At 37.6% G+C, this 12,319-nt stretch overlaps 1 protein-coding gene across 3 annotated transcripts in view; it reads left to right on the forward strand.

Annotated features, from left to right (window-relative positions):
* ARHGAP10 (Rho GTPase activating protein 10) overlaps window positions 1-12,319 on the forward strand; it is a 166,589-nt gene that overhangs the window by 78,268 nt on the left and 76,002 nt on the right. For 2 of the 3 annotated variants that reach the window (XM_061354199.1, XM_061354201.1), the window contains 6 exons: window positions 2,495-2,624; window positions 4,267-4,373; window positions 5,749-5,843; window positions 9,658-9,739; window positions 10,880-10,922; window positions 12,230-12,295. In XM_061354199.1, the coding sequence (XP_061210183.1) occupies window positions 2,495-2,624; window positions 4,267-4,373; window positions 5,749-5,843; window positions 9,658-9,739; window positions 10,880-10,922; window positions 12,230-12,295 (523 nt within the window). The remainder of the gene's footprint in view (window positions 1-2,494; window positions 2,625-4,266; window positions 4,374-5,748; window positions 5,844-9,657; window positions 9,740-10,879; window positions 10,923-12,229; window positions 12,296-12,319) is intronic. The other variant, XM_061354200.1, reaches the window with a different exon arrangement.

Genomic DNA, 12,319 nt, shown 5'->3' on the forward strand with positions numbered 1-12,319 from the left:
ATAGCCATGCTGATGCAGCAGCTGTGGTTAATCCCTGGTTAAGCTCAGCTTCTGTCACAGCACAAAGGCAGGTAGAAATTTTCTTGAGCTTTTTGGAACCTGTGGTGCTTCATCCTGCCATTCCCAGGGTACATTTCACACACTCAGGTTTGTGATCACTGCACAGCTAAGACAAAAGTCCTGGCAGGATCATTTAAAGCATCTAACTTCAGAGTGTTCAGTGTTCATATGGGAAGGTTTAAATGTGAGCACTCTGTCACTATCAGTTTTTTGCCTTTGTCCTGAGTGCAGAGTATAATTTTCCTTTTTTTTTAATGCAGCTTTTCTAGGAAATTATGAAAAAGAGCTTAGAAAATTGCTTGGAGCCTTCATAATGGGTTTATGTGCAGGGCCTAACTCCAGAATTTGCAAGCAGAAGAGACCTGAAATTGAGATGATGGATATGGGGAGGGTTCAGAACAGTGGTTTTGCCTGGAGGTAAAACGAAAGTTGTTCTTAGTCATCATCTAAAGAATATCTTCAGCTTTCCTTTATAAAACATATAGGTATGGGTGGCTACTCTGACCAGCTTGCATACACTGTGTTTGTGCCCATGAATAAACTCAAGCATAAATCTGGAATTTGAATGTACAGATGGCTAGTCAGGAGCATGGTGTTAACTGTCTGTGTACAAGAATGGACACTTGTTTATACTTATGGTGTATTTGTCAGTGCATGCAACTCTGTGCTTGTTCTGAGTTAAAAAATAAAACAGGTGAGGCAGCATTTTAAGAAGCTCATCTCTTTTCAGAAAAATAAAAGTGCTCTTAAAAATCAACAAGACACACCAACATGTATCTTGGAACGATGTGCTTTCCTCAAAATACATGTATCAACTGGGGAAAATAGTAGCTCAGAATTTACATGTATGTTTTAAATTCAAGGAATTTGGGCAAGCAGGTATGGGGGAGAGAAAACTGAGTATTACTGTGATTGTTTTGGGTTTTGTATTTGCTTACTGGCCAATTGCTAGTGCTTTTTAGACCAAACAAGAGTTTCTTGTGTCAGGTGTGAGCTGCTTTGTGATTTTGTGTAGTCCTGTTGTGTAAGTTGTGGGTGGTGTGATTACTTTCTGTTTGTTTTTCCTAATATTCTAATAAATATTTCTCGTCTGGCTGTTTGCAAACTTTGGAATGAGTGACATTCAGGAATAATAATCAACTGGACTTTATTTTTGTTTGCTTGTTTTTACGCTTCTGCTTGTATGTGATCAAAACATTTGGCATGTATATAGTCTCAGTGTGTAGTCATTGTTGGTGAGCTTCCTGTCACTTTTTTCTCAATAACCACAGAAAATCCTCTCCTTTCTGACAACTAATATGAATCTCATGAACTAAGCCAACATTTGTAGTAATATTTTATAAGGAAACTTTAATATTCAAATCCATAGTAATTTTGCACTCAGTATTTCACTTCTTTCTGAGCAGGCCAGCATGTTGGTCTAGAAATCTACTCTGGCAACAGACTGCCTTGGGCAGGGGGAACAACTAATTTATTACCAGTCAAATCAGAGTATGATAATGAGAAATAAAACCAAGTCTCAAAAACATTTTCCTCCCACCATTAATTTCTTCCCAGGCTTTAGTCCCAAACTCTCTACCTCCTCCCCTCCAGCAGCACAGGGGGATGGGGAATGAGTGCTGTGGTCAGTTCATCACATGTCTTCTCTGCTCCTTCCTGCCCAGGGGAGCACTCCCCACATTCTTTCCCTGCTCCAGCATGGGGTCTCACTCAAAGGAGGCAGTCCTCCATGAACTTCTCCAGTGTAGGTTCTTCTTCACATGAGTTATTCATGAACTGCTCCAGTGTGGGTCTCTTCCATGGGCTGAAGTCCTTCAGGAGCAAAATGCTCCAGTATGGGTCACAAGTCCAGCCAGCAAACCTGATCCAGTGTTGGCTCCTTTCTCCACAGGGCTACAGGTGCTGCCAGGAGCCTGCTCCAGAGTGGGCTTCCCAAGGGTTTGCAGCCTCCTTCCAGCATCCTGCTTGAGTGTGGGGTCCTCCATGGCCTGAGGGGCACAGCCTGCCTCACCATGGTCTTCACCATGGGCTGCAGAGCAACCTCTGCTACAGCACCTAGAGCACCTCTTTCCCCTCCTTCACTGACCATGGTGTCTGCAGAGCTGTTTCCCTGTCATGTTCTCACTTCTCTGTCTGGCTGCAATTGCACAGTTTTTCTTCCCTGCTTTAACTCTGTTATCCTAGAGGATAACAGAGAGCAACCACTGCTGCTGATGGGCTCAGCCTTGGCTAGTGAAGGGGTCAGTCTTGAAACTGGCTGGCATTGGCTCTTCTGGAAATAGGGGACGTTTTTTACACAGACCACCTCTGTAGTACCCCTGCTACCGAAACCTTGCTCCACAAACCCAGTAAGCTACTATAACTCCTGTCTGTCAGCAAGAGTAAGTCTTTCTTCCACTCTTTCTACTAATGAGTTTTTACTGTCTTGTTTTAGACACGAAATCGTTTTGAAGGAACAAGGTCAGAGGTAGAGGAGCTCATGAACAAGATCAGAAGAAATCCACAGGAACATAAGAGAGCAAACCACTTCACAATGGAAGGCTATCTCTATGTACAGGAAAAAAGTAAGGTGTATTTTTGTATTCCTGTACTGCCCATATTGTGCATATAGGCAAGTCTTATTTCTACAGGTAGCATGAATATGTAAAGAATCTACGGGTTATCAAACAGTCAGCTAAGTAGATGTTCAAAGCCTTTAATGGCAGTGTTATTGTGGCTCATAAAAAGAGCATGATGCTGTGTGTCAGTTCTTAGCAAAGGTGACTGAATTAAGAGAAGCTTTTTTGACCAAAGGATGTATTTAATTTTATTTTTAATCCCTTACTAATGCCCTCCACTAGGACTGTCAAACATTTGTTGTAGTCAACAACATGAGTTGTCAAATTAACCTCTGAAAATTGGGCTAGTCTAGGATGATGAAATTGACTGTCATTTCCTTGATTCAGTGGCATGCTTTCATTACCTAATTGTGATCATGGGGTCAAATAAAGCAGGCTATATACTAGGAAGCTAGAGTTGAAAATCCTGCTGTGGAAGGTGCATGTCACACAAATCATATCTTGTCAATGCTTTATATCAGTCTTCCTCATTCTAGTAAGAAAGCCAAATAAATGGCAGAGCTCTTAGCCCTCAAGCAATGGCCACAGAGTAATTTGTTTTGTGGTTTGTTTTTTTTTTTGGCTAATTAAGCATTTTGGATAAATTTGTGTATTTCAGTTGTGCCCTTATAGAAGGTTTGCTTATTCTGATGAGAGATTTTACTTTTATGATATTTAATTGGTTATTGTTTAAGTAAAGTAAAATGTTCACAAGTTGAAGTCTCTACCACATTCTTCATGGTAACATTGGTATTACATCGTTCGGAAATAAGTTTTGAGAGAACTAGCAGTAAAAAATGAGAAAAAAAATCGTTATTCTGTGAGACTAGTTCACTGGTCTTGGTCATGAGTTTTGGAATCAGCTGAAAGGATTTGGGAGAGATGGGTATACCTGAAGCTAAGTTGGGGAGGAGCAGGGCAGTGAGACTGTCCAATTGTCCATATTAGGAGCAGTGAAATTCTCTGTTAGCTTGAGCCATTTGTAGGAGGGCTTCTCTGATACTCTCCAGAGTCCTTCAGAGCCGAAGATTTCTTAGCAGACTTTTCTTTCTAGAAAAAGTAAATTAATAGAAGTGAGGAGATGCAGAGGATCAGAATACAAATTCTAACAGTTAACATTACGATGCAAATCTATTTGAAGGTGGCTGGGCTCGTAAGTAAGTGGGTGTAGGGTATGCACTGATGAATAGTTTGGACTGAGTTTTGGTGTCAGAAAATGGGATCAGACCTTCATCAGTACGTCATGTAAAGCTTGTGTTAATCTACAGCTCAAGTTACTAAGTGTAAAGCTACGTTTCCATGATCTGCCTAAATGAAATTTCCAAGGGATGCTTATTTTTTAGGGGAAAATTATTTTGTCATAGCAGTGAGACAACTGTATGTTCCATTTGTCATTAAGCATAAACATGAAATACATGTATCACTTTGTAGAATAGTAAGCGCTAGTTAACATTTGTATTGCTTTCTATTATGTTCTAAATTCATACTTTTGTTTTAAATACTGAATTATGAATTAAATGGGACTTTTAAATATCATTTTGGAAAGCAGGAGAAGAAAGCACAGGAACTGGAAGGAGTACCTACTGTTTAATGGTTTTGTGTTATGTAGGGCCTGCTCCCTTTGGTTCCAGTTGGGTGAAGCACTATTGCACGTATAGGAAAGAGACAAAGAAGTTCACCATGATCCCATTTGAACACAGATCAGGAGGAAAAGTTGTAAGTATATTTTTATATTCTACTCTTATATTTGCCCTTTATCAAGATCAGAGGATGTCAGATAAGATGTGTCAAGTACTTTCCCTCTCTACTGCTTTTTTTTCTCCCTCATGCTATTCAGTCTGCCATTTAAGGACATTAACTTGAAGTAATGGATGGATAAGAATTCTGCAGACTTTTCAATGGCTTCCTTTTAGAAGACCAGAGAACATGGTACAGATAAAATGCAGTGTTTCACCATCAGATCTGGTTTATCCATGAGGCATTAAACTTGTTAAACTATAAATCAGGAAATTATAAGACACTTAGAAATTTCTTTCTTACATGCTTCAATCCAATTTTTCTCCCAGAGATTTAAGTACTAGAAGAGGGACTAGAATGGAGAATTTTAGTAGGAATATAATTCGTACTGACAACTGAATGTAATTTCAGATATCTTTGATAGCATCTGATATATTCAAGACCCCAGACTGTTGATCTTTAAATGGCTTTAATTCCTGTTGTAATAATCGGGAATTGAGGGCACTCGGCACCTTCAGAGATGCCGTGTTAAAAAAGTGCATTAATATGCATGAAATGCATTTTGTTGCAAGGAAAAACTATCTCCAAAGATGGTAAATAATGCTTGAGTCAATATTCCTGTTAATGTACACCCTGCCCTATCTTCAAATTCGGTTAGAAAATCATGTTGTTGGAATTTTATCAGGGTATTATATCCTATTAATATGAGCAGAGGGGAGATGGCTTTCATTGTTTTGAGGGCTGTGTATATTTACAAGTATATTGATTTTTGGAAGAATCTTTCAGAAGCTCTGGAAAATCTGCCATACTGAAAATTAGTGGCATTTGGCTTCCTTAATCATTTCAGTACTTCTGTGAATTTTTTACCCTGATTTACTCTAATTATAATAAGTCATTTTAGTTAATATAGTATGTGTATAAGCATTTGGCATTCCAAAAAGCTTATGAACCATTTTTGCTGTATTAAAAGATCTCCCTTTTTGAAACCCACACAATGCGATTAATCCTTCAGTGACAACCTCCGGTGTCTGGAGATGTTGACTGAGACAAGAAATAATTAAAATCTATGGTGAATCCTGATTAAATCCAGTACAACTCATGCAGCGTTCACAGATGAGTTTATTTGATTACCGAATACTTATGGATAAAATATGATTCTAGTGTTAGTTGATCTTGAAGAAAGGGCTGGTTCTTCAAGCCAGGTAGGTAATAGATAGTAAAGGATCACTCTTTGCCATAAAATGGGACTCATTGTGTGCATATATTGTAACATATGCAAGATATTTGTAGCAAAGTATTTTTGTTAGTTTAAATTACTGTGGTCAAACATATAAAAACCTTTTTCTTTTCACAGGGTGATGAGGAACTCTTTGTCCTTACCTATTGTACCAAAAGAAATATAGATACTATAGACAGGCGATTCTGTTTTGACTTAGAAGCTTCAGACAGGTAAGCTCATGAAACACACTGGAAAGGACTCTTCCTAAGTAGTAGTTAACATTACTGTAGCACTGTTGTGCTTTGTTCTTATTTTTTCAATGGTCATTCTGCCAATGGATTTTACCTCAGTTGTGTGTAGCAGAAGTAGGGAGGGTCTAAACTGAAATGTCTACATTTTATGAACTCACATAAAAGGAAGGCATAGGAAAAAAATCAGCTATCCTAGTGAAGAAACATGGCTTAAATGGGAGTATGCATAACTGTAGTGGAAGACTATGATCACACTAATAATTCATGCAGACATGACCATGTTGTATCACCAGCCTGCTTTCCAAAATGGCATGTTGCTGGAGGTTTATGCTGGATTCTCAGACTTGCAAATAAGAGCATTGGGATTTTGCCTTTTTTTTTTGTTGTTGTTGTTGCCTTATTTAAAAAGAGAAAAATGGCTCATTTATTTCACTAAAAGAACCTTACAATTTCTTACAGTTTTGTCAGCTTCATTAGTGAAGATGTGAGAATCCAACTTAATAGGATACTGCGAATAAATGCAGCTGTAGTAAAGTTACGTTCTTTTGATGCAGATTGTATCTGTGCAGAACAGGATCATATCTAGCATTAGATGTTAGATATGAATTAGTGGACTGTTGTCTGAGTGTTGCAACCAACCCTTCTGAGCTGTTTTTAACCAGCATATTTGCTCCTTACTTATACCATTAAATTATATTCTAATTTATCATGCAGTAGATCTTCAAGTTTTGTAGGTTTTAGGGTTTTTTTCCAATCAAATTCATAGTGCACTTCACTTTAAATGCAGTATGGCCAATGCTGTCAGGCCTCTCTGTCCTATGATTGCTGGTGGTCTGCAAATATGTCTGTGATAAGGGTCATATATGCACATGCACAGTCTTAGGTCAGAGGCTATGCTTGGCTTGCATGGCCAGTCAGACTGGCCTGCCTGAGGCATGCCTGTTTTTCTAATAAGCAATGGGCAAAGAAATGTGAAACTCCGGTTGCATCTGAAAACTTCCAGCTCTGTTGGCAGATGACAAGATACTAATTTATGACTTGGGTGGCATTTGTCACAAGTCTACAGCATGGTTTGAAATTGCATTTTTGTTTTGAGGAGGATGTGGCTTAGCTATTCAAACACTGTGTCCCAACAATAAGAAAGGGAGTGAAGATTTATATTTTTGACATCAGCTCCTGTTGGGTTGGTCAGTGTCAATAACAGATTTTGACCAAAGTTCTGAGAAAGTTGCTTAAAATGTAGCATGAGAAACATCAGTTGAACCCCCTCTGGGTGTCATATCTGTTTGGTAGGGTATCTGGAGTTTGAAAAGAGATGGATGGGGAGCAGTAATTCCTTGATCCTGCAAAACATTTGTTTTCAATCTCTTCTCTGGTAAAAGTGGGGAAAATCTAATCCATCTTTCTGTCCAACTATAATAGACCAAACTGGTCCACTGTGACCTTGATATCAGACATTTTTCTTTTAATAATATATGTGTGTAGTACTGAGATGTTCCCATGGAGATTAGTTCTGTGCTGCAGGCCATTAGCTTGTTTCCTTGGTATCAGCTCAGGGCATACTTATCCCTTGGTTTGTCCAAGTTAAAAAATAACATACAGATTGACGGCTGGCTGAGGGGTTTTCTTTGTTCCTTTGCTGTGAAAGGAGGCAAGATCGTAAAATTTTAGGAAGACCTTTTCGGTAGACAGTATTCAGCCTTGGTCACCGTGCTTGTAGTCAGTGTGGCTAAAGCCCTTCCCAAATCTTTGCTCGCAAAGCCAAGCCATCAATCAATCAATTCAGCCTTGTGTGTGACTTGAGCATAGTTTGGAGCTGGCTGAGTATTTGTGGATTTTTCTTTTAAAAAGAAAGCCAAGATTCTTTTTTTTTCTTTAAATTCTGATACTTACGACTAGAAGCCCTGAGAGTGCTAGGATCGTGGCTAAATCTCTGGAGACAGATATTTTTTTTTTTCTGGTTTTTGTACTTCATCATGGTTAGTTGATGGTGACTAGGATAAATGGAGATAAATTTAAATCTTAAGGAGACAGCAGACGTCTTTTGGGGTAGCAAAAAGACATTCTATTGATAAAGAGCACTATTTTTCTGAAATAATACTTGGATTTTAATTTTACCAATACAGGACAAGGAGGAGAAAAGGTTTTTTTTATCTCTTCTGACTTTACATTGAAGACGCATAATGTTTCATGCAGCCTCTAGGTGATACTCTGATACCTTGACAGTTACAAATTTAGTGAAAAAAAGGGGAGTTTGCCCTTCATAAAAGCAATTTGTTTCATTTTAGTTTTAACTAGTAAGAGAAAGCAGACAAGAAAAAAAAATCAGCATGTGAGGGTTTTTTTTTTTTGTTAATTTAGCTAATTACTTTGGGTATTTTTTCCCTACCAAGTGATTAAGTTTGCATGTTTATGATGATTGCTGCTCTGCGCTGCTAGCAGACCAGTCTGCATTGGAAAAAGCTTGCATGGCATGAGAAGCTGCTTTGCTTACTCTTACTTCTAATACCAGTATTAACTTCTTCTAGTCATAAAGGCTATTAATTGTAGAAATTAAGGCAAAGCTTCCTTTACCCAATCTAAGAGCTCAGTGTCTGTCACTAAGAGTAGCAAGAGATTCCATTTCCATGGCTTAATGTTTTCCTCTCTCTAAGTGATAAAAAGAGAATGACTTACTAGGTTGCTGCTGTTTTCCAAAGTTTCAGCTGGGTCTCCTGAGTTTAGATTGGTTTGCTAGAGGGTGTGTATATGCCTCGGCCTCACATGGCATCCGAAAAGAGGTTTTGAGCAGGAGGTATTTGTACCTGCTGAGTTTTACACTGCAATTAAATTGTGTGGTTTGATAAAATTTATGGCGAGGTGAAAACCAACTATAGATTTCTCTAGTTGTAAAAATACGGTGTGTAGACTGTTGCAATTTTAAGTAAAAGTGGGATTTGTGTTGGTTTCTTCTGTGTTGTTGCTTTTAGATATAATATTTCCCTCTACAGCCATTTTGGTATTTGAAAATAGATTTAATACAAAAGAGAGGCAGAGAGAGAATGTTATGAATTAGTTCTCTGTTTCTATCCATCTCTATATAATGAGATTTACAAATTTGCCAAAAGTATTGACAGGCTGAGTACAATGATTTTTTTTTAATGGGCAGAAAAATAATTACCCAAATAACCTGTTCTGCTTTTAACTCTCCTTGCTTTGTACACTATGCTGAACCACACAATTACTCTTCTTCGTTTCCTGTTATATAAACACAAAAGTAGATTTGTGTTAATCTCTGTTCACTAATCCCTGCATCTCACAGTTGTCCATCCCTGCTTTTTAGAAAGTTATGATGGTAGAGTTTTGTAATGAGATACTGCATTAAGAATTGATTATTTTTTAAAGATATTTACCAAAAAACTGTAATAATTGTCACTGCTCTAAAGCTGAAGACTGCACATCGGGTAAGTTGACAAAAGCCATTTTCTTCTGTAACAGCAACGTAAGAGCAAGTTTGTTTAGAATTCAGAAAATGCAGGAACTCGCAGCAAGTGTTGGGGTCAACAAGCTATCAACGAGTTATTTCAGATAAATAGTTTTGCAGATTGTGTTCACTTTCGTTTTTCCTCTCTGTCCTCTGTTATCTCCTACTGTATGTATCAGTTCTATACCTTGTATTTTAAAGGTGAGTAGTGTTCAGTAACAAAGCAAATAAAACAACCCTGACTTTCAGGATAATGGGTTTTGCTTGTTGGAAGTAGACTTTGTAGTCACTGGTGAATACAATTACTCTGTGTGGTTGGTACATTTGCAGGCCTGGAGTTCCTGTGACCATGCAGGCATTTTCTGAGGAAGACAGGAAGCTGTGGATGGAAGCCTTGGATGGAAAAGAAGCTGTAAGAGTCTTTATTTTATATCTATCTATGGTGTAATGGAGAAATTCTCTTACACCCTGCTTCCTGATCCCATTTATACTTTAGTAACCTGAGATAATGTAGTTTGCAAAATGGTAGATTCAATGAAGAAAGAATAAAAGTAAAATTCAAGAGAGATGAGTAACTTGGTAAAGCTTTGTGTAGGTAACTGCGAATGCTAATAGGAGAAATTTTTCATTGTAATGACAGCATTGATTTTATAAATGGTTTCCCATCACTATGATGTTATTGGTATTCTAGAGAATGTCTAATATAACCATGTGTACTTAGCCTTATGCTGGCATGCTACATTCCAGTCGCAAGACTTGCATGAGTTACGTTGTTATGGTAGTAGTAGTATTATTATATATATATATATTTTTAAGCTGAATCTAAAAAATCCTTGTCAATGGGAATGAAGTTGTACTTGAATTTGCTTAATTTCTAGTTTACATCAGGAAATGAGTCTGAACTGCATAATTGAAATATGTTACAGATTAATCTTACAATCATAAATACTGGTCTTGCAGGCCAAAAATAATGGGTCACATCGTATGTTTGTCCCTGGTAGTTGGCTACTGGGGATTTTAGCAGTAGGCTTTATTGACATTATTGTTGTAAAATTCTTATTTCATCTGCAGGTCTGTTTATTACCATCAGATGTTGTCTGAGGTACATTCAGCCAACTTAAAACTTCTTACAGCTTCTGGGAGTGCTGGGCTGGGATGTAATTCCCAGGATTCATCAAAGCAGTTCACAACTGAGCGAGCTTGAACTGTGGTAAACTAACCTGCAGAGAAACATAGGAACATGGAGCATGTAAATCACAGTTGATTTCCGTGGCTGTGCTAACAACTGAGATTGTTCTGCTCCTCAAGGGACTATATTTGTTGAGATTTTTCTTTGGTTTTCGTATCTACATCCTTAAAAAGTGCAATTATCTACTTCCTGAGGGGGCACAGACCTCTGGTCCTGCTGTTAGAACTGTTGTTTTTAGAGGTGATACTTTCCAACTGTAAACAACTGTATTTGTGCCTACTGGGCATTAAGATTGGGGGTGTATGGTTTCTGATTTCTTAAGATTCTTTAAAATAATTTGTGTTTTTATTCTTTTTATGTTAGCTGTTCGTCAGTATGAATAGAGCAAATGCAAAACGAGAGGGAAGTAAGTATTTGAATTGCTATTAAAGCTGTTTTTTGTTAACATTTTACAGTTGAGAAAGGCAAAAGTAAATGTTTTTTTTTCTGTGGATCTAACATAATGAACTATTTTATTTTTAATCTCAAATTTTGAATATACTTTGTGGATTTTGTAATTAATGGGTTTTCCAGTAACTCAGTTTAGTATGTATGTAAGAATTGTAGGAGTGGACATAAGCTACAGAAACAGTCTGGTTGATTTTGCTAATTTATCCTGGAAATTGACTCAAAAAAGAGTTAATTTCTATGTAAATGCATCACATTTCCTAATCCAGATTGTGTGTACACATCTGTTAGAACACATAAGTATAGTTTTAAAAGCAATCACAGCTGACAACATAATGGTCAGCAAAAAACCTGAATGTGCGTATTTAAAATGTAGACCATAATATGGGAATAGAGAAGATAGCTTTTTTTTTTTTTTTCTTTAAATGATGCTAGCTTTCTTCTGTTAGGAAAGTGTATGAGTGAAAGCAGTTATCCTCCTTGCATTACCAGGGAATTTATGCTTTTCTAAAATTATTATTATACATTGTTACTTGAAGCTGGATCCTGGTGTTATTAATAAAAGTTTTTCCAACAAAATTTATTTTTGTGGTGCAAGACCAGGTCCCCAGGAGAAAGAAGGACAGATGTCTGGGGGAAGGGCAGTTTTGCAATATAAGCTTTTAAATGAAGTTTTGATGTGAAGAAGAAGAAGATAGGAACAACAAACGAATGCTGGAATTCAGATGTTGTCCTGTTAATACATCTGCTTTTGTGTAGTCAGATCATTAGCTCCTGTGAAATGATATACATGTGTCCCATATCTTTAGTGTGGGAATTTCTTGGCTTCGGGTAGGCCTTAGTCAAAGCCCTGCTGTTGGTCATTATGTTTTTTCTTCGTAAGTTACTTCCTTGTTCCATTTAGTTAACTCTCTCAGATGTTGTCGATGTTGCAGCAAGTACTGTTGAATTCCATTTTGCATCTGCCAACATATGTACCTAATCAGAGATCCCATTCTTCAAAGGGTGCCGCTGTGAACAGATTCAGTGAAGCCATTACCACCAGACTGAGCCTTTTCTTGGGCTAGGCAGAGTTGTGAAAGAGAAAAGGGAAATGAATTTTCTCTAGAAAAAGTGATCAAGTATTCCCATTCCACAATATTTACAGTTTTGCTCGAGAAGTACTAGTTATGGGGTTAAGTCCAGCCTTATTTTTGAGTGAAGAACAGTAATTCTGCTGGTGCTTAACAACTTTTCAAGTGTTTTTTTTTTTTCCTTCCCTTGTAGGTGCGCAGTTGGATAAGATAGGGTTCACCATCATCAAAAAATGCATCAGTGCTGTTGAAACACGAGGTAATGGTCAATCCAACCTGTTTG

The sequence above is a fragment of the Neopsephotus bourkii genome, unplaced genomic scaffold, assembly GCF_033783945.1.
Source record: "Neopsephotus bourkii isolate Nb327-2 ecotype Australia unplaced genomic scaffold, CSIRO-AGI_Nbou_v1 NB_718, whole genome shotgun sequence".
Classification (NCBI taxonomy): Eukaryota; Metazoa; Chordata; class Aves; order Psittaciformes; family Psittacidae; genus Neopsephotus; species Neopsephotus bourkii.